The sequence below is a fragment of the Engystomops pustulosus genome, chromosome 2 (genome assembly GCF_040894005.1).
Source record: "Engystomops pustulosus chromosome 2, aEngPut4.maternal, whole genome shotgun sequence".
Classification (NCBI taxonomy): Eukaryota; Metazoa; Chordata; class Amphibia; order Anura; family Leptodactylidae; genus Engystomops; species Engystomops pustulosus.
In genome coordinates this window covers 171,740,247-171,760,926 of record NC_092412.1, presented here as the reverse complement: position 1 = coordinate 171,760,926, position 20,680 = coordinate 171,740,247, and the positions used below count along the sequence as shown (strand labels likewise).

General features: G+C 41.8%; 1 protein-coding gene across 5 annotated transcripts in view; it reads right to left on the bottom strand.

Annotated features, from left to right (window-relative positions):
* The window catches only part of PARL (presenilin associated rhomboid like), a 155,572-nt gene that overhangs the window by 119,054 nt on the left and 15,838 nt on the right, over positions 1–20,680 (bottom strand). For all 5 annotated transcript variants that reach the window (XR_011853275.1, XM_072137286.1, XM_072137287.1 and 2 more), the window contains exon 2: positions 4,310–4,421. Coding sequence is in view for 4 of the 5 variants with exons in the window: in XM_072137286.1 (XP_071993387.1) it covers positions 4,310–4,387 (78 nt within the window). In the remaining variant the exon portion in view is untranslated. The remainder of the gene's footprint in view (positions 1–4,309; positions 4,422–20,680) is intronic.

The window sequence follows — 20,680 nt, the reverse complement described above, 5'->3', positions numbered from 1 at the left end:
GGTCACATGTTTCCCAAGGGTGGGGGGAAACTGCTCCTTTCCAGCCCCTCAGGGCCGCATCTGCCATGAGGCGAGATGAAAATCTCGCCTCAGGCGGCAGAATGTGGGTCCCTGTAAAGGGCGGCGAAATTTGCCGCTCTAAAGTGGGCGATTCGGGCGTCCATTAACGCCCAAATCGCCCACCAGCTAAATAAATCGCGCCTGTCTCTTTAAGACAGAGGCGCGATTTATATGCAGAGCGACGCAGCGCCTTTCCGGCAGCTGCGCGCTCCGTCCTAAGCAGTGACACAGGCGTCATGACGTCATGCGCCTGTGTCACTGTGCGGAGCCGCGGCTCACAGGAAGACCGGAGTGAAGGCCGCGTGAAGACCGGAGCCGCGCCGAGGGAGCAGCTACCTGCAGGTGAGTATGATTTTATTATTTTTCATGTACTTTAATTAAATGTGGGGAGGTACTATATAGGACTAGAAAACGTTTAATACTGGGGGAGAGGGGACGCTATAGATATCATATGGGGCCATAATTATTTTATACTGGGTGGGTTGCTATATGTATTATTTGGGGCCATAATTATTTTATACTAGGGGGGGGGTGCTATATGTATTATTTGGGGCCATAATTATTTTATACTAGGGGGGGGGATGCTATATGTTTTATTTGGGGCCATAATTATTTTATACTAGGGGGGGGGATGCTATATATATTATTTGGGGCCATAATTATTTTATACTAGGGGGGGGGGGTGCTATATATATTATTTGGGGCCATAATTATTTTATACTAGGGGGAGGGGATGCTATATTTTATTTGGGGATTTGGGGCTATAATTATTTTATACTGGGGGGATGCTATATATATTATATGGGGCCATAATTATTTTATACTGGGGGGGATGCTATATATTATATATCACTAAGCTGGGGGCTGTATATGGGATACAGTATATTACTAAGCTGGGGGCTGTATGTGGGATACAGTATATTACTAAGCTGGGGGCTGTATATGGGATACAGTATATTACTAAGCTGGGGGGCTGTATATGGGATACAGTATATTACTAAGCTGGGGGCTGTATATGGGATACAGTATATTACTAAGCTGGGGCTGGATATGGGATACAGTATATTACTAAGCTGGGGGGGCTGGATATGGGATACAGTATATTACTAAGCTGGGGGGGCTGGATATGGGATACAGTATATTACTAAGCTGGGGGGCTGGATATGGGATACAGTATATTACTAAGCTGGGGGGGCTGGATATGGGATACAGTATATTACTAAGCTGGGGGGCTGCATATGGGATACAGTATATTACTAAGCTGGGGGGCTGCATATGGGATAGAGTATATTACTAAGCTGGGGGGCTGTATATGGGATAGAGTATATTACTAAGCTGGGGGGCTGTATATGGGATACAGTATATTACTAAGCTGGGGGGGCTGTATATGGGATACAGTATATTACTAAGCTGGGGGGCTGTATATGGGATACAGTATATTACTAAGCTGGGGGGCTGTATATGGGATACAGTATATTACTAAGCTGGGGGGGCTGTATATGGGATACAGTATATTACTAAGCTGGGGGATGTATATGGGATACAGTATATTACTAAGCTGGGGGGCTGTATATGGGATACAGTATATTACTAAGCTGGGGGGCTGTATATGTGGGGCAAGATTTTATTTAAGCTGTAGGGGATCTGTATATAATTTAATTGGGTGGTGAATAACAAGGCCTTTAAATATATGAGAGCAGGGATAATGAAGGGATGTGTTATATGTGGGGAGAGTGCGGTCAGTTGTGTTGTGAGGGGTATATATTATTTAGGAGCGCAGTGTTGTTATCCAGGAGACTTTATACTGTAAGTGACTGTCGTATTTTTAGGGACGCTGGGTCGAGATGCTGCACGGAGCTGAAGATATCCGGCCGTGAATTCACCTTTGATACGTCATGGATTGGAGAACCTGGAATAAAGTCCTCCTGATGGAAGAGATTGTCATCTATAAGGTACCAGATGTCACTAATGCCTCTCAGATCCTGTAGTCAGTCACACAGTGTCAGGGAGCTGTCTGTAGGGTTGTTAATTGTTAGTAAAGTTTAAGGATTTACTTAACAGGGAGCGGGGGGGGGAGGGGGGGGGCAGCATTTTAATATTCGCCTCAGGCAGCAAATATGCTAGAATCGGCCCTGCAGCCCCTCCCATTAGGCAACTGCCTAGTCACACAGTAGATGCTAATGAAAGGTACAATATAACATATCTTTTTCTCTGTAAAACCAATTTTTTTATACAAAAACACTTTGGCAGTGTATGTACTATGCTCTGTGGGGGCTGGGGGAGTGCTAAAAATGGGTCTCCTGGTGACAGGTTCCCTTTAAAGGACCCAGTTGGAATAACATATAGTGTGCACTGTAATTATCTTGTGAAAAAAACTAAGTAACCACAAGTTCCAAGCAGAGGAAAAAGGCTCCACAATGTTTGATACCCTATATGTGGTGGTAACCTGCTGTATGGGCACACGGCCGGGCTTAGAATGAAAGGAGGCGCATCCAGAGCAGATTTGCATTGTCATATTGTACAGGCTATATTTTTTTTCTTTTTTTAATGTGGACTTATAGGGGCTTATTTCTTTTGCCACATGAGATGCACTTTTCTGGTATCTATACCTAATTGGTGAGATTTTATTAACTCTTTGTTGGTGGAGGAAATGAAAATCATCAATTTTTAGGAAAATTTTATGGTTTTTTTTTGGCCGTTAACCATACCATCAAAATAGTATATTATTTTTATTCTATGGGTCGTCACGATTCCGAAAATACCTCATTTATATAGATTTTTTTTATTTTTTTCCATTTTTACTGAATAAAAAGTAATTTGGCAAAAATGTTAATTTTAGCATCACCGTCTTTCATATGCATAACTTTTTTATTTTTCGCCTCACAAATCTAAGGGCTTACTTTTTGCGAGAAGGATTGTTCTTTTTAGTGTTCTTATTTTAGAGTGCATAACATTTTTTTAATCACTTTTTAGAGCATTTTTTATAAGGTATTAAAGATTTTCTTTTTTTGGAGAATTTTTTTTTGTTTTTTTTTAAGGGGTTCACTTTGCGGATCTAATAACGATTCTGTTTTATTATGCAGATTGATACAGACGCAGCAATACCAAATATGTGGGGGTTTTGTGTATTTTATTCAATTGTACTGAATAAAAACTAATTTGGAGAAAATCTTGTTCATTTTAGCATCACCATCTTTTCATATGGATAACTTTATTTTTCGGCTGACAAATCTGGTTAGGGGCTTCTTTTTTGCGAGAAGAGTTGTTCTTTCTGGTGGGCTTATTTTAGAGTGCGGAATATTTTTTTTACCACTTTTTAGAGCATTTTTTAAAAGGTATTAATTAAAAGATCTTTTTTTTAACGTTTTTTGCTCGGACGTTTACCATGTTTTTATGGAAAAGTGACATTTTAGGGGCTTATATTTTTATGTATTTATTTTTTATTTATTCGAATGTGCAAACTTTAGTGTTTTTACATTTTTTTACCTTTCCATACTTGAACCAGAACCAGCAATGCTCTGATCGCCGGTTCAAGTTCAATACATTGCTCTACAATAGTAATTTATTGTAGAGAAGTGTAAACTGAGCATGCAGAAGCATGAGCAGACAGTTTACAGTCAGACTGGAAAGGGGTCTGCCTGCTCAGAAGATCGAGCAGCCGCGGGGCACTCGTCAGTCCTCGGGGCTGCCCAGAAGTGTATCGACTCCCCTGGTAAGTGGCCTGGGGATCCGATCCGAAGCGGGAACACCCTTACACGCCGCGGTCATACTTGACCGCGGCGTACAAGGGGTTTAACACCCGCGATTGGAGTCGGCTCCGATCGCGGATGTTAGTGCGCTGTGTCAGCTGTGATAGACAACTGACAGCCGCTGCTTCTGGTGCCAACTCCGTTCGTGAGCCGGTGCCAGAATCAGGACATTGTAGCACGTCCCGGTGTGATAAATATCTAGCCGCAGGGACATACTAGAATGTTCTTGTGCGCCTAGGGGTTAATCTGATAACACTCCTGACATAAATGCTCATGGAAAGGACATGTTTTTGCCTTATACAAATTACTAGTCAGGCCACACATTGAGTTTTAGGTACAATTTTTGGCACTAGAAAGAAGGAATTTTAGCCAACTATGTGCTAACTGGCATTAGCCCTTTTGCTTTCCTCTGTATCAAGACTGTACCATTGTAGGTTGAACATTTTGGCATTGCATCTTTTTAACCTATTCTATTATGAGAAAATTAAATAAATTTGTACCTTCGTCGAAGACACAATCTGGTCCTTGTGCAAGAACTGACTATCCAGCAAGCAGAGTTCATTTTGTTCAGAGTTCATGAAAACCCAAAAGATGCAGTCATACCATATGTATCTAAAACAAAGAGCATACAAGTCACTTATTAGCCTGACAACATTTACTTTTAATACCAGATTAACTTTTTAGTTAGTCATCATACATCATCATAATTTCTGATTAACTAAACAGACTTGCTCTGTATCGAGTAATATGACAACAAACATTGTAGGCACTATCAAGAGAAACCTATATTAGTAGTTAGACCACTGAAGGATCAGAAACCATGCCCTCTAACAGCAATACAGCATAACATACAGCAATACATCTCAGTCTTAAGTGATACCTGGATTCAAAAGTAGTACAAAAAATTTGACAGCATGGTTATAAATCTCCCCGAGTGTTAAATTTCTAATACCCTGCAACACACCAGTTTTGCAGGGCATTGTTGTGAACAAGATATCAGAAGATCACTTGTTCAATTCATATAGTAGTACTAAATGAAAAAGAAGACTATAAATCAATAAGGTAGATGGATAATAGGAAACTTTGTAATATACCTTATTGAAGAAATATGTTTCCTTGTGGGTGTTTTCCCTGCCTTTTTTACTTAAAGGAAACCTACCATTTAGAATGGCAGGGGTAAGCTGTAAGTACCGAGCACCAGCTCAGGGTGAGCTGGTGCCAGTACCTACTTTCGTTAGTGTTATAAACCGCGGTATCGCGGTTTTAACACTTTTTAAACTCTAGACCAGAACAGGCTTCGACGCTGCGTGCACACGATCGTGCACACGCCTACATAGGAAGTAGCGCCGAAGCCTCTCCTGCTCTAAACTTTAAAAAGTGTTAAAACCGCGATACCGCGGTTTATAACACTAACAAAAGTAAGTACTGGCACCAGCTCACCCTGAGCTGGTGCTCGGTACTTACAGCTTACCCCTGCCATTCTAAATGGTAGGTTTCCTTTAACCGACATTAGACTTAGTACTACGTCAAGGGCGCCAGGGACATGCCGCATCATGACATAGTACTACGTCCTGCTTCTGGCACTGTCTGTCGAATGGCGCCGCTGACATCTCCGATCGCGGGTGATAACCCCTTACATTCCACAGTCAGGACCGTGTGTACCGTTGTGTACCATTTCGGAAAGCCCCACCTTGCAGCACTTACATCCAATGATCGGATGGCAGCCCCTGGGTCTTTTAATCTTTTTATCTTTTAATAAGGATAATAAAATAAAGTGAAAGTCCACTAAACACCAACATTCCCCTCTACATACCTAATAAAGGACAAAAAATAAAATGATGAAACCCCCACATATTTGGTATCACCGCGTCCGTAACAATCTGTACAAGAAATCATTAACATTATTGGATTCGCTCGGTGAGCACCGTAAAAACGAAACCCCAAAAACTTGCCTAAAATGTAAATTTTTCATCAAATCCCTTCACAAAAATGTTCCAATAAGTGATCAAAAAAGTTAAAAGGAAAAGGACAACTTAACATGTAAAAATACACCCTAAACCAGGTCTGTTAACCAAAAAATATAAACGTTATGTCTCCGAAAAGATGGCAATACGAAAATAAATGAGAATTATTCGTTTTTCTTCAGTAAAATTGTAAAAATATATTTAAAAAACTATATAAATGAGATCACAGTAATTGTAGTGATCTATAGAATAAAGTTAATATAGTATTTTTAGTGTATGGACCCCAAAAAACACAAGGAGATCAAAATTGACAATTTTCTTTAATAAAAGAGTTAATAAAATCTCATCAATCTCTAATGACCTACTAAAATGATGTATTTGTAAAGTGAATCTAATGTCCAATTTGCCAAAAAATACAGATTGTAAAGCCACTAAAAACTGTCAATTATTTAGGTCTCTCAAAGTGACTTGAAATGTGAACTGGTCCCTCATTAGCATGATTTAGCATTTTTTTATGAAAAAGTGAGAAATCGCACCTGACGTTCAAAGCCCCATAACCCCTACAAAATTCAAAGGATGTGAGAAAAAAAAACATGTCAACATAAAGCAGACATTCTGTTAGTTATCAAGTATTTTTGCTGTAATGAAGAACATTTTGAAAATCGTTAATTTTTCCAAATTTACAGCAAATATCTGTTTTTTTTTTCATAAATGCAAAACATACCAGCAAAAATTTTCAACTAACATGAAGTACAAAGTGTCATGAGAAAACAATTTCAAAATTAATTTGATATGTTGAAGCGTTCCAATGTTATAACCACATATAGTTACAGCGCAGATTTAAAAAAAGGCATTCATATACCTTTCTGTCCTGCCGCATAGCAGGAGGCCGGCAAGGGGTGTGTTTACCAAAAAACACAGGAGGAAAGGGTGTTGCAACTGACTCAGCTTAGGAACAATTCACAGGAATACAATGCAAAGTGGGGGGCTATCATTTTATAATTCACAGGAGCAACTGACGCAATTCAATACCATCATAGAGAGCAACACATTACAGCAAATGTTTTGGGGGCTAGATGTGCCTGACACGTACCCTGTTAGGCCTTTTTCCCACACAGCATTTGAGTCATGTTTACAATGCATTAACATTGTGTTTACATAAACAATGTAAATTCAAGGAGATTGATTTATCAATCTGTCTACACCAGAAAAAGGATTGTAAAAAACACTGAGCCCGACTAAAAATACCTCTGACTCGCCCCCACCACTAGATACTCCAGGCGTTGACTACAGACAGCTAGCAGTGAAGGTGGCCAGACTCTTAGCTGCGGATGTGCAGAAAACGCTAGAGTTTACACTGCGAGCCTCCTTTAATAAGCTTGGGGAAGAGATACAGCAGCATAATGCCGCTTTGAGGAATTAGAATCCAGGATTGCTATGTTGGAGGATGACAGAGCAAGAATGCAGACAGACCTTGAGAAGATGCAGGAGGATAACAGAATATTTATATCACGAATTTAAGATCAAGAGAACCGTGGGAGATGGAATAACTTGCGCATTGTGGGACTCAGTCAAACAAAGTGAATCTGTCAAACAAAGTGCCTTGTGCTGTGTGAAAGAGTTACCGTATGCACTGGGAATAGAACACATGTGCCGCATTGAAATAATCCTGAACCAGACTTACAGGGCAACATGCGCGAACCACGCTCAAAGAAACCCAGGCAAGTGATTATGCGATTTTTGGACTATAAGGACAAAATGGAGCTCTTAAGGGCCTATAGAAGGCACAGACGCCCCCTGACATATAAAGGAGAGAAAGTGCTAATGTTTGAGGCTTATTCTTCAGTGGTGGCACAACAAGGCAGGGCCTATAGTGATGTATGCTCCAAACTATATAAGCACAAAGTTAAATTTCAATTAGCTTATCCTGCTATACTCCGGGTGTTCCCGAGAATGCTAAAGTATTCCGTTTACCAGAAGAGACCAAGACAGCATTAACCGCTCTCTTGGATCACACCCAGTCCCCGAGGATGAGCCCTAGTCAACACCGCCAGGAGAGAAGGACAAGCGACACGACAACAAGAACAGCCCAGCAGAAGGAGAAAGGAGACTCGCCCAAGGAACAAAGGGAAACCAGAAGACGACAGGGAAAATCTCTGCAAGCTACTTGGGGGGAATGAAAACAGATAAGCTGATCTAAGTTTTTGTAATTTTGGATCCCATAGAGGGGGGACTATTACCCGTAGGGGACTGCGGGTAAAATGACTGGGAAGGGGTACGATGCCCTAATGGGTAAAAAATGGAATGTGGTAATATGTGAATACAAGGTGAGGGAAGTGGAAACAGTATGCACATAGCAGAAAAAAAGAGAGTCAGGTACACCAGCCGATTGGGCCAGGCTTATCCCCCACCCTGCCAAAAAAAATAAAGTGGATAAGGGTATTATTCCCTTCTGGCTATAGATTTTCCAAGGGGAACATGGTTTTCTTGTTGGGATGTTTAACTGGTACCCGCTGCATGGAGAGGACTCACAGCGCCATTTTGCAGCAAAGACTTACCGGTAACACCCGCGATCGGTGATGGAAACTCAACCCGTCTTTGTTGGAGGACGTACAAATTGTGTCAGAAATTAAGCAGGCTTTACTGGAACATTTCACTTCAAATCAAGAAAATATCCATAACCCATACATGAGATCATCAGGGGAATTTTAATAAAACATGGGGCTAGACGGAAAAAGGAAAGAGATAGGCGATTGAATAGCCTCCTGGAACAAATAAAAAATCCAGAGACACAACATAAACGGCTCACGGATAATGGTCTAAAAACGCAATTGATCCAAGCCAGAGAAGAATTAAGGGCTCTCTAAAGCAAAAAACACACTCCTAAAATGCAGCCGTTTCTATTATGAATACGGAAATAAATGTAGTCGGGGCTTAGCAAGAGCCCTACGTGACCTTGCCACGTGACCTACAACATTTGTCCCAGCAGTAACGAACAAACAGGGTAATAAAGTCTCTATGCCAGAGCAAGTTGCAGAGACCTTCAGAGAATACTATGCCTCCTTATACTCAGTTGATAGACTGAACCATAACACCTTGGACCCAGACTTTAAGTTAAGAATTCAAAAGTATATACAAGATTCAGGTCTCCCGGCCCTATCAGATCTAGACCTAGAGGATTTAGAAAGACTAATCTCAGAAGAGGAAGTGAAGAATGCAATCAAGACCACATCAGTCGTTAAGGCACCAGGCCCAGATGGGTTCTCTATAAATTATTACAAACTGCTAAATGGGGAGCTGGGAATCACAGGTATCGTTGGGGTAAAAAATAAAATATAACTTTTAATTAGAATCTTTAAAAAGAATAAATTCCTCCAACATATGCAACAGTGTATGCAATGATTGTGGTACCGTGCCACACTGTCACAGGTGATTTGTACATAAATAAATAAAAAGGACCTCTTCAGGCTCAGAGAGCTCCCTCTGTATGGTTAACAGTTGCAGGTTAGCTCAGTGGCCCGTGGGCAGGTATAGCTAGAGCAAATGGGAGATATATCCTGCAACTACTCTGGGTATGTGAAGCAGCTATAGAAAGTAATTCCTGCTCCTATAAGGTCCTGTGGTGCTACAATATCTATAGTCCTATCTTCTCATCTCTCCACCTCTACGCGTTTCGCCCCTGATAATGGGGCTCGTCAGGAGAACCGCAGAGGATGAAATTAGGTGGAATGAGTGCTATGTTCTACACTCATTCCGGACAAAGACGTAATACAGATGCCGCTGGCGTCCTGATGGTGGGCGCCAGCGTGTAGTAGTGGTAGCCACCGGCGCGGCGGATCAGCTGGTGTATAAATCCAGCTAGACCCCGCCTCCTTAGCCGGGCGGATCACCTCATTGGAGGAGAGAGCTGGTCTCATCCAATCAAGGATCCGTAACGTCACAAACCCGCCCATTCAAACCTAATAGGTTAGTGCATGGTAAGGGGGCGGTATCGGGCTTTTCCCACACCACCCCTATTCGCACATCTCATGCCGTGGGGACAGAATCCGCCTCCACCACATTTATCGGGCGCCGTATTGGTGGGTGGCGTGAATCAGGGGGCGGTGTTAGAAACATGTCCACAGACACGCCCCTTCCCGCATCCGATGTCTTGAGAACGGCGGTTACCTCTGGATAGATGATAGTGGGCGGCGCTCATCGGAGTACCCTCACTCCATATAGAAGGATGTACCGTCGCACGGGGGGGGGGGCGTGATTGATTGTGAGTATACTGGTTCGTGTTTCATCTATGGGTGATGACCAGCAGAGAAAGAGTATGACAGGGTAGGAAGAAACTGAAGGGACCATGGTTACGCTGATCATCACCAGAGCAACATGGCCCCCAGTATCAATAAATAAAACACGTATCCATAGATACAAAGAGGATAATCGTATCCTGAGGACATAATGGCATGGCGATGATATAGTCCAGGCCTATGTCTATAGATCAACTACACAAATACCGAACAGTGAATGCATATTGATGCATTTATATGGTATGGACATCGTTTTAGCTATCCTAAAAAGATAACAGTGAAAAGGGCTGGTTTATATAAATGGTGCAAAGGAGATGTTGTCATTTAGACCCTCTGGTTTCACACAATTCATCCGGAAGATCCATTGGGCCTCTTTTCTTAAGATGTTATTGTTCCAGTCCCCTCTTCTAGGTGATGGTCGAATTTTCTCGATGCCCTGAAATTTCAGGGCATCCAGGCTGCCGCCATGATATTTATGGACATGGTTTGCCAGCGGTCTGTCCTCGTTTCTTCTGATATTACCTATGTGGTCCAGGATCCTAACCCTTAGTTCTTTTATGGTCTTACCCACATAGTTGAGAGGGCATGGGCAAGTGGCCAGATAGACAACCCCCTTGGTGCGGCAATTAATGAATTCACGGTTTTGGTAAGAGACCCCAGTAGATACGCTGCTGAATGATTTACTTTGGTTGATGTAGTTGCATGCCCTGCAATCACCACATCTATAGGTTCCTTTAATCCTGCTTTTGTGGAGCCAGGTGTTGTCTGATGCGATCGGTGCCAGATGACTGTGGACTAATCGATCGCCCAGATTTTTACCCCTTCTGTACGTAATTGCCGGATGGGCCTCTATTCTATTCTTAAGATCATGATCGTGACACAGGATCCCCCAGAATTTAAGGGCATTTTTCACTTCTGGGGCCTTGTCATCGAAGGTTCCTATAAGTCTGATCTTATTGTCTCCATCCTCTTTACGCCTCGGGACCAACAGGGAGGTTCTATCCAAATCCCTTGCATGGCTTTTTGCCACATCTAGCACATTTTCGGGATACCCCCTATTGAGGAATCGTGTCTTCAAGTCCTCTGCCTTCAAGTCAAAATCAGTGCGAGAGGAGCAGTTCCTTCTAATACGAAGGAACTGCCCTTTGGGTATCCCTCTTTTCAGTGTTGGTGGGTGATAGCTCTGCCACATTAAGAGGTTATTCGAAGCAGTGGGTTTGCGAAATACTGAGGTTTCAAGGCAGCCTTCTCCTTTCATAGTTATGAGGAGGTCCAGAAATGAGATAGTCTCTGTCTGGATCTCAGATGTTAATCTGATGCCCAGATCATTCTCATTGAGAGTATTTACAAAGGCAAGGAAAGATTCCTTGGTGTCCATCCATAAGAGTAGGACGTCGTCTATGAATCTAATCCACAGACTGATTTTTGACGTCCAGACCTCCATCTCCTCTGTAAAAACGAAACGCTCCTCCCACCAGCCCAGGAACAAGTTGGCATACGTGGGGGCCATCGGGCTCCCCATCGCAGTGCCCCTGAGCTGGTGGAAGAAACGTCCGTCAAACAGAAAGTAGTTGTGTTCGAGAATGAAGGTCACAAGGTCCATAATAAGCTGATTGTGGTCAGCTAGATGTGAGCCCCTCGTGGAGAGGAAATGTCTTACTCCATTACAGCCCTCCTCATGTGGGATGGAACTGTATAGGGCCTCTACATCTAGGCTGGCTAACAGGGTACCCTGAGGGACCGTGATGTCATCTAGTCTCCTCAGGACGTCCATCGTATCTCTCACATACGATGGGAGTGCTAGTACAAACGGACGCAGGATCTTGTCCACATATGTAGATATGCCCTGGGTTAAACTATTGATGCCTGAAACGATCGGTCGTCCTTTCAAGGGTGGATAACCCTTATGCACCTTCGGTAGACAGTAGAAGGTGGCAATAGTTGGATATTTAGGCATCAAGAAGTCAAATTCATGTTTGTCAATCAAACCCATTTCCATAGCCGTGGACAAAATCCCCCTTAGTTGTACTGCAAACGTTTGGGTCGGGTCCTGTTGTAATACCCTATAGCACTCATTATCCCCCAGGATGGATTGGCACATCAGCTTATAATCGTTCCTCTCCATCAAGACCACATTTCCCCCCTTGTCTGATGCTTTTATTATTATGGAATGATCATTCTCCAAGGACAAGAGGGCATGAATTTGGTTCCTATCCAAGTTCGATCTAGACCTGTCTGAGCCTGATAGGGTGCTGATTTCCTTAATAACTAACTCCTCAAAGATATCGATAGTACTAGTATCAAACACTGGAGGGTTTGCTCTACTTTTGTTTTTCAAGTCCGTAAATGGGCCTTCTCCTAGAGCTCTTTGCCCTTCGTCCCAGAGTCCCTCCAGCGTTTTGAGATTAGTTAAATCGGATTCTTCTATACCCAAGGCTCTACAGGTTTTACGATCATTAATGGCCATAAATTTGGCCCATCGTAATTTGCGGGTGAACAGTGCTATGTCTTTCACCCATGTAAATTGGTCAAATCTACATGTGGGCACAAACGAAAGTCCTTTGGCCAATACTTGAAGTTCATAGGTGGAGAGTGAACGTTTGGAAAGATTGATAATTTGTAAATCATCTCCCATGTTGGTGGTTGTTGTGACCTGGGACAAAAAAGGCTGTTCACTGCCCTGAGTCCCTGTGGATCCTCTACCTCTCCCTCTCGCTCTCCCCCTACCACCCCTGTTACGAGCTCCTCCTCTCGGGGTCCCTCTTTGTTTGTTTCTATTATGTTGTTTCGTGTTGGATCTTTCAGTGTCAGACAGATCGTATTCCGACGCTGAGTTCTCTGATTCAGAGATTGAGTGAGCTAGGGTCACTGAGTCATAAGCTCTATTTTCTTTGAAGTCTGCTAAATCTCTTAGATATTGGAAATGTTTTCGGTTTTTTATAAAATTGGTATACTTTTCAATATCTGATTGCAGGCTTCTTTCCCTTTTTTCAAATTCACTGTCAGAGGAGAAAGATCTGGCATTGGAGATAGCCTCTTTTAGGCATGATGCATGTTTCTCCAAAGCCACCTTCTCTTCCTCTAATAGAAACCCGATGAGTCTTAGGGAGCTCTCTGTCACTTCTTTTTCCCATTTAGTGACTAAAGAGGGATTCCTAAATCGCTTGGCTGGCAATATTGGATTGCGGAGTCCTCTGGGGATTATTTTGTTGTTTAAGTAATTTGTCAAACCTTGGATCTCCCACCATGACCTAGTATATTCTTTATATACAGTAGTGAGATGTCTAAATGCACCTTTGATGGGGGGTTGTCTATCTGGCCACTTGCCCATGCCCTCGCAACTATGTGGGTAAGACCATAAAAGAACTAAGGGTTAGGATCCTGGACCACATAGGTAATATCAGAAGAAACGAGGACAGACCGCTGGCAATCCATGTCCATAAATATCATGGCGGCAGCCTGGATGCCCTGAAATTTCAGGGCATCGAGAAAATTCGACCATCACCTAGAAGAGGGGACTGGAACAATAACATGTTAAGAAAAGAGGCCCAATGGATCTTCCGGATGAATTGTGTGAAACCAGAGGGTCTAAATGACAACATCTCCTTTGCACCATTTATATAAACCAGCCCTTTTCACTGTTATCTTTTTAGGATAGCTAAAACGATGTCCATACCATATAAATGCATCAATATGCATTCACTGTTCGGTATTTGTGTAGTTGATCTATAGACATAGGCCTGGACTATATCATCGCCATGCCATTATGTCCTCAGGATACGATTATCCTCTTTGTATCTATGGATACGTGTTTTATTTATTGATACTGGGGGCCATGTTGCTCTGGTGATGATCAGCGTAACCATGGTCCCTTCAGTTTCTTCCTACCCTGTCATACTCTTTCTCTGCTGGTCATCACCCATAGATGAAACACGAACCAGTATACTCACAATCAATCACGCCCCCCCCCCCGTGCGACGGTACATCCTTCTATATGGAGTGAGGGTACTCCGATGAGCGCCGCCCACTATCATCTATCCAGAGGTAACCGCCGTTCTCAAGACATCGGATGCGGGAAGGGGCGTGTCTGTGGACATGTTTCTAACACCGCCCCCTGATTCGCGCCACCCACCAATACGGCGCCCGATAAATGTGGTGGAGGCGGATTCTGTCCCCACGGCATGAGATGTGCGAATAGGGGTGGTGTGGGAAAAGCCCGATACCGCCCCCTTACCATGCACTAACCTATTAGGTTTGAATGGGCGGGTTTGTGACGTTACGGATACAAACCCCCTTGTTGATTGGATGAGACCAGCTCTCTCCTCCAATGAGGTGATCCGCCCGGCTAAGGAGGCGGGGTCTAGCTGGATTTATACACCAGCTGATCCGCCGCGCCGGTGGCTACCACTACTACACGCTGGCGCCCACCATCAGGACGCCAGCGGCATCTGTATTACGTCTTTGTCCGGAATGAGTGTAGAACATAGCACTCATTCCACCTAATTTCATCCTCTGCGGTTCTCCTGACGAGCCCCATTATCAGGGGCGAAACGCGTAGAGGTGGAGAGATGAGAAGATAGGACTATAGATATTGTAGCACCACAGGACCTTATAGGAGCAGGAATTACTTTGTATAGCTGCTTCACATACCCAGAGTAGTTGCAGGATATATCTCCCATTTGCTCTAGCTATACCTGCCCACGGGCCACTGAGCTAACCTGCAACTGTTAACCATACAGAGGGAGCTCTCTGAGCCTGAAGAGGTCCTTTTTATTTATTTATGTACAAATCACCTGTGACAGTGTGGCACGGTACCACAATCATTGCATACACTGTTGCATATGTTGGAGGAATTTATTCTTTTTAAAGATTCTAATTAAAAGTTATATTTTATTTTTTACCCCAACGATACCTGTGATTCCCTCTCCGATTTATGTATCTTTGGTTGTTACCAAACATAGCTCCTCAGTGATATTATTTTTAAATGGGGAGCTGGAAATATTTAACGGAGGCCTTTAACTCGTTGACAGAGGACCCTGTACCACCATTAGACTCACTGAGGGCTTATATTACAGTTATACCAAAAACAGGCAAGGATCCCACGCAGTGTCTCAGCTATAGACCAATTTCCCTGCTCAACGTATATACAAAACTGTTAGCAAAAATACTGGCAGCCAGATTGATGCCAATTGCAAGTAAACTTATGCATCTAGACCAAACTGGCTTCTTATTAGGCCGAGAGGCAAGGGATAACACCACTAAGGCGATTAACCTGATGTACTTTTCTCAGTTACAAAAAAAGGCAGTAGCCCTGCTTTCAACTGATGCTGAGAAAGCTTTCGAAAGGTTGTATTGGGGGTACATGGCTGAGACACTGCGTGGAATAGGCCTACGGCATAATATGATGCAATAGATTCTGGCCTTTTATACACGTCCCACAGCAAAGGTCAGGGTAAATGGAATCCTGTCTAAAGACCTACACATAAATAATGGATTAAGACAGGGTTGTCCATTATCGCCACAAATTTTTGTATTGGCCCTGGAACCTTTCCTAAGACACATTAGATTAGACCAGAATATCTCTGGAATAGTTGTAAAGGAAGAGGAAGTAAAAGTGGCAGCTTATACAGATGACCTATTGTTCTTTGTTGCTAATCCCAGGGTTTCGATCCCCAATCTTATGAGACAATTTAAGGAGTATTTTTCTCTATCAAATTTCAAAATTAACTTCTCAAGATCTGAAGCTATCGATGTCTCAGGAAGAAATTAAAAGGTTAGAAGATCGCTTTCCATTTAGGTGGCCCAAGGAGGGACTATCCTATCTGGGGATAAAACTGACTAGGGACTTAAAAGACCTGTACAGAACAAATTATTTGACTCTTGCAAATGAGATTAAAGCAGACTGTGAGAGATGGAATAAAGGAAATTTCAGGAAATTTGCGATCTTTAAGATGAATATATTGCCAAGAATTCTATACTTGTACCAAGCCCTTCCCATTTTTCTCTCAGGGAAATTTTTCAAGTTAATAACTACAATACAGCAAAAATTTATATGGGCTGGCAAAAAACCACGCCTAAGAGCAGAAGTACTGTATAGGCCATGAAACTGGGGTTGACTGGCTTGTCCAGCTCTTAGACTGTATTATAAAGCATCGCATCTGGTTAGGGTGGTAGATTGGTGCTAAGTTAAATTGCATGTTATGTACGTAATATTTGGATTGTTATGTTGTATTTTTGTTTTTTTTTGTGTCTTGTGGATATACTTGTATATGAAAAGTACAAATAAAGAGAAAATTAAAAAAGAAAAGGAAAAAAAAACACGTTTATAATGGAGGATGAAGTGAAGAACGCTATACAGTCATTACCAGGGAGGAGGAGAGAATCTCCGGGGCCTGATGGCTACCCTGGTAAGTTTTATAAGGTGATGTGCAATCAAGCGATTCCGCTGTTACATAGGTACTTTAACTCAGTGCTGGATACCGGAGTAGTTAAGAGGGATTCGAAAACTGCTTATATTAAATTACTGCCAAAGCCAGGAAAAGACGTATTAACCCCTACGTGACTCAGCCTCTTTTGGCCTTTAGGACGCGGTCCCATTTTTCAAATCTGCCCTGTGTCACTTTAAGTGCTTATAGCTTTGGAACGATATAAGATATCCAGGGGATTGTGAGATTGTTGATATATATTTGGATGATATCCTTTGTGTTTAGTTATGAAAAAAAAAACTAAATCTGGCAAAAATTTGGAAAAAGTCTTTATTTTCAAAGTTCAAAATTCTCTACTTTTGAAGCAGATTGTCATTGTCAGATTGAAGCAGTCATTGCACCCAAAAAAATTCATAACTTACATTTCCCAAATGTCTGCTTTATGTTGGGATGGTTTTTTAAGATTCCACATATTTTACTAGAATGTTATGGGCTCAGAATTTGGGTGCCATTTTTAAAGTTTTTGGGAAAATCACCAACACTAATATTTAGATGGACCTGCTCAACTTTTAATTGAATATGAGAGGCCTAAATAATAGCTAGACTCGTAAATTACCCAATTATAGAAACGACACCCCTCAATGTATGAAAAAACACTTAAGAAGTTTTTTAACCCTTTAGGTGTTTTATAGGGTTTAAAACAAAAAGGAGGTGCAGTCTACAAATTGTAATATTTTTTCACAATACACTCATTTTGGGTGGAAAATTAAACATTTGCAATGGATTAAATGGAAAAAAGGCTCCACAAAGTTTGATACCCAATTTCTCCCGAGTACACTGATACACTATATGTGGTGGTATCCGGCACACTGCTGGGCAAAGAAGAGAAGGAGGTGCCATGCAGATCAGATTTGCTAGTTCACATTGTACAGGCTATAATTTTTTTTTACTGTGGACCTATAGGGGCTTATTTTTTGCCACATGAGACACACTTTTCTGGTACATAATTTTGGGGCATCTATAGCTAATTGCTGAGATTTTATTAACTCTTTGTTGGTGGAGGAAATGAAAATCATCAATTTTTAGGAAGATTTTTTGTGCTTGTTTTTTTGGACGTTTACCATACCGTAAAAATAGTATATTATTTTTATTCTGTGGGTCTCCACGATTACGAAAATACCTGGCTTATATAGTTTTTTAATTTGTTTCCAATTTTTATTGAATAAAAAGTAATTTGGCAAAAATGTTAATTTTAGCATCACCGACTTTCATATGCATAACTTTTTTTTTTTCAGCTTACAAATCTAGTTAAGGGCTTATTTTTTGTGAGAAGAGTTGTTCTTTTTGGTGGTCTTATTTTAGAGTGCGTAACTTTTTAAAATCCCTTTTTAGAGCATTTTCAAAGTGTATTAATTAAAAATTATCTTTTTTTTGGAGCGTTTTTGAGGTTGTTTTTTTTACGGGGTTCATTTTGCAGGTCCAATAACGATTCTGTTTTATTATGCAGATTTTCACGGACGTAGCGATACCAAATATGTGAGGGGTTTGTGTATTTTATTCAATTTTATTTGTGAAGTACTGCTATATGTTTAATGAAAATGTTTTTATTTTTCATATGCTTGCTAAATGCTGAAACTAAGAGGACGCTCAACTGTGGATGAAGATTGATAACAGACTCCTGTACAGTGAAAGAATGTGGTCTTTGGCTGATTAACGATACTGCCCACACTAGAAGAAATGAGCTCTCGTTTCTGCAAAGTTTATGTTATAATTTACTAACCAATGAACTATGGACATTACTTCTTATCTTTAGCTAAACAAGGCCAAGTTTTGCCTCATTAAAAATTATGTATAATCCTTTGTGACGAAAATAAATCAGACACATCTGCCTAAGCCTTGCCTAAGGATCAGTTGTCGACAGAGATTGAGATATTATACCAATTTCTTTGGTGTAGTTTCTCTGAGCTCAGCTCTGTCTTATCAATAATTAGAGAATCGGAGGTTGTGTAAACAGGGGCAGAACTTGACATATTGAATAAAAACTTATTTTGAGAAAACTTTGTTCATTTTAGCATCACCATCTTTTTATATGCATAACTTTTTTATATTTCGGCTGACAAATCTGGTTAAGGGCTTATTTTTTGCGAGAAGAGTTGTTCTTTTTAGTGTTCTCATTCTAGAGTGCGTAACATTTTTTTAATGTTTTGCACATATCTTGAGGGGGTATACAGAAATCCCACAGCACAAATAAGCACACTGGGCTTTTAATCAGATCCCTTTCAGCTACAAAAAGGAACTCGTCAGGGATGCCCCCTTTCTTTTTGATATTGTGCTAGAACCACTAGCTCGCTATTTTGAAGACTCAGACCTTTATGAAGGCATCTACATCAAGAAGCAGGTGGTGAAAATAGCGTTATTTGCGGATGATGTTGTTCTATTTTTATCAGACCCTTTAAGGCATTTCCCTGGGGTGTTCTCGGTTATCCGGGAGTTTGGGGACTTTTCAGGTTAAAGAGTTAACGTGGGAAAGAGCAAAGTATTGGAGTTGAAACTGTCTGACGGTACCAGGAATTGGGAGGGGTCATCTCTCGGGATTAAACCATCAGCCCATGAGATTACGTATTTAAGTATTAAAATAGGTAGAAACCTGGGATCTCTAAATAAACTAAATAATCCTCCTTTAATATCTAAAATAATTACAGAGTTGGAAAGGTGGCGAAACTTACCTCTATCGCTCTAGGAAGATGTTACTTGATTAAAATGATAAGTTTGGGACAGGTTGGGAGGGCTTAGGATTTAGATCAATGGGGGGAGGTTTGGATGGCCATTAGGAGCTGGCAGGATACCTCTAAGTGTGAGGTTGGTATCATCCAATTCAGAGTCTAGGTCAGGGTCCGGTTTAGGAGGCGCAGGTGGAATGGCGGGAGCTGAAGGCTCTGAGGGGTCGGCGCCATCTTGAGATCAGTTCCACGCGTACTCACTGAGTTTTGCAGCAGCTCCGGAGGCTCTGGTTTTTCTCATTCTCTGTGGAAAACGGCTGAAGCCAAGCTTTACTATCCGTTATTTTACAGTAGAATTATCAGGTTATCGCTGGGAGAATACAGAGCTCTTTTCACATGCGACTGCACCCATAGGCCGCTTAGCCACACCCCAGGAGCTCCCGTATTATTATCTACAATGGGATCATCCATATTCTTAGGTGCTATGCGCGTTGGGACCATCAGTTGTGTTGTGCAGAAGTCAGGTGGATACACAGCTGATAGTCCTACGGAATAGACCGTTAGAATTTGTATTATGGCTAGAAAAAAGCAGCTAAGTAAAGAAAAATGAATGCCCATCATTACTTAAGTTATGAAGGTAGGTCAGTTCAAAAAATTGGGAAAACTTTGAAAGTGTCCCCGAGTGCAGTTGCAAAAACAATCAAGCGCTACAAAGAAACTCGCTCCCATGAGGACCGCCCCAGGAAAGGAAGACCAAGAGTCACCTCTGCAGTGGAGGATAAGTTCATCAAGAGTCACCAGCCTCAGAAATGCCAGGTTAACATCAGCTCAGATTAGAGAAATCAGAGAATTCTAGGAGCAGACACTTCTCTACAACAACTGTTAAGAGGAGACTTTGTATAGCAGGCCTTTATCATAAAATAGCTGCTAGAAAACCACTGTTAAGAACAGGTAACAAGCAGAAGAGACTTGTTTGGGCTAAAGAACACACAGCATCTTGTAGTAGCATGCTATTTGCGTTCAGTTGGACCATCATTTATTTTTCAAAAGGACAATGACCCCAAACACACCTCTTGGCTGTGTAATGGTTATTTGACCAAGAAGGAGAGTGATGGGGTTCTATGCCAGATGACCTGGCATCCACAGTCAGCAGACCTAAACCCAATAAGATAGTTTGGGGTGAGCTGGACCGCTGAGTGAAGGCAAAAAGGCCAACAAGTGCTAAGCATCTCTGGGAACTTCTTCAAGATTGTTGGACGACCAACAAGTGACCACATCTTGAAACTCATCAAAAGAATGCCAAGAGTGTGCAAAGCAGTAATCAAAGCAAAATGTGGCTACTTTGAAGAACCTAGAACATAATACATCTTTTTCAGTTGTTTCACTTATTAAGTATTTTTGGTCTTTACTGTATGTCAGAAAAGCTCCCGATGTATATGCTGAGCATACCCATAAGCATACAGTGGG